Source organism: Nilaparvata lugens, chromosome X (assembly GCF_014356525.2).
Source record: "Nilaparvata lugens isolate BPH chromosome X, ASM1435652v1, whole genome shotgun sequence".
Classification (NCBI taxonomy): domain Eukaryota; kingdom Metazoa; phylum Arthropoda; class Insecta; order Hemiptera; family Delphacidae; genus Nilaparvata; species Nilaparvata lugens.
In genome coordinates this window covers 46,591,184-46,593,459 of record NC_052518.1, presented here as the reverse complement: position 1 = coordinate 46,593,459, position 2,276 = coordinate 46,591,184, and the positions used below count along the sequence as shown (strand labels likewise).

General features: G+C 42.7%; 1 protein-coding gene across 1 annotated transcript; it reads left to right on the top strand.

Moving 5' to 3' along the window:
- The first annotated feature begins 419 nt into the window (after window positions 1-419).
- On the top strand, window positions 420-1,343 carry LOC120354602. Its single transcript, XM_039441959.1, has one exon. It carries the CDS (start codon window positions 420-422, stop codon window positions 1,341-1,343), a length of 924 nt encoding a protein of 307 aa, XP_039297893.1.
- The last annotated feature ends 933 nt before the right edge of the window (window positions 1,344-2,276 follow it).

Genomic DNA, 2,276 nt, shown 5'->3' with positions numbered 1-2,276 from the left:
CAAACGTGTGTCTGAATTTGGGAAGCTTTGCCACATTTTTTCTTATGTGCTCCATTTCATCACTTGCATCAAACTGCCTCAACGTGATTATGTCAATATGCTTGTCACACAGTTTGGAACTGATAATCGTCCAATATCAGCTGATGTCACTACTCGTGAAATTGAGATTGCTAGGCAAATTTTTGTATCTGTTGTACAAAAAATGAAGTTTCAGAAGAAAATTTATATGTTGAAAAATTACAAATGTCCCAATCATCTATTATCATTACAGCCTTATATCGATGAAAATGAACTGATTCGTCTATCAGGCAGACTTGAACATGCACCAATCTCCAGTGATATGAGAAACCCGCTTCTTTTACCAAAAGATGAGCATCTGTCTAAACTTATCATCCTTCATCAACATCTCAAAAACTGTCATGCTGGACTCCGAACTACACAAGCTGCGGAATGTCAACAGTATTGGATTATATCCGCTCAAAGTCAAGTACGTACACCGCACAATCCATGGATGCCTTACATGCAATCGATTCCACCGCTTGAACTTACAGCAACAGATGGCTCCCTTACCTGCTGAACGAGTTACTGTCAATAAGCCTTCCAATGTGACTGGATTGGACTTTGCCGGCTCTTTCATGTGCAAAACCTCCCTTCTGAAACGCACTCAGACCACTAAAGGATATCTATGCATTTTTGTATGTTTTGCTACTAAGGCTACCCACTTGGAGTTTCTGTCCTCAATATCAACCAACACATTTATGGCCGCTCTCTCACACTTCATTGCCCGAAGAGGTACGCCCCATACTTTATTCTCTGATAATGCTAAAACGTTCATAGCTACTGCTAAAAAGCTACAAGAAGTGTCAAGGCTCATGAGTTTGTTTCCCTCAGATTTTAATTGTTTTCTGGCAAACCATGGAATAAATTGGAAATTTATTCCCCTCTATGCTCCACATCATGGAGGCCTCTGGGAGGCCGCCGTCAAGTCAGCCAAGAATCTGCTACACCGCTATATAGGTGATGCACCCCTCACTTATGAAGAATACACCACTATTTTAACACGAATAGAAAGCATCTTGAACAGCCGCCCGCTCACCGAAATGTCCTCACAGCCTACTGAAGCCGCCACAGTCCTGACTCCCGGTCATTTCCTGGTTGGTGGACCTCTTACTGCGCCGCCACAGCCTATTGAGAGTGGGAAGGATACTTGTCACCCGCCGTTGGAGACATTTAAATCAGATGACTCAACATTTCTGGAGCCGCTGGTCTCAAGAATATTCGAGAACACTGCTGGTGGTCATCAAGGCAATGAACACTTCGCCTCTCAGCTTGCCGCTGGGTAGAATTGTTGCACTGCACCCTGGCAAAGATGGATTTGTACGAGTGGCAACAATCAAATGCACATATGGAAACGTAGTCAGAGCTATTAGCAAGATTCACCGCATTGCAATAGCTATTTTGTTTGCCACTACCGCCTGCACTGTTTTATCGCCGCCTGACGCCTGTAATGATGAGTGATGACCGCACTGCCATTGCCATGTTGCCCTACTTCACCGCTCGCTGCCTGCTCTTGCTGCACCGCTGATTCACTCGCCTCCAGTGATGAGATCGCCGCCAATCATTGCCTGCTTACCCATGAGCGGATTGAAAACTATCAGTTTTCGAGGGGGGTATGTTACCGCCAACCAGTTGCAGTAGGTAACTGCTACAAGCACTGCCTCTAGTTCGATCCCGCTTCCTGCAACGTTTCGTGTCATTCCAGCTCCAAGTTAGATTCATGTCGATTCTGTACAAGATTAATCCCTTACAAGTGTTTTATTAGTGTGATACCGCTTCAATATCAACCTGAGACTTATTATTGTTGAGTATAATTCATAAAGACAGTATAGAAATAAGCAAGTTGTGCTCCCGCATAGTAGTGAGATTCCCGCCTTCATATGAAAGACTTTGTTTTACACCACCTTGTTGTATTGAACTTGATTTATGTGTTTGAGTAATTCATTTGATCAACTTATTGTTGGTCTGGTACTCCGATTATTAATAAAAGTGTAATCGTTTAAATTTGTGTTCACTCAGTCCAACCTGGCTCCACCAGTAGAAGCTACTAAGTAATTTGTTATTGCACCCACCTCGGTGGCCGTAACACAAACATAGTGGTATTTACATCTATTCTCATTCTTTCAAAGTGTTTCATTGATAAAATAATATTAGATAATATAAATAAATGTTCAGGTAGTCTAGAGACATTCTGTAGAACGGGCTTCAAGATTCTGTTG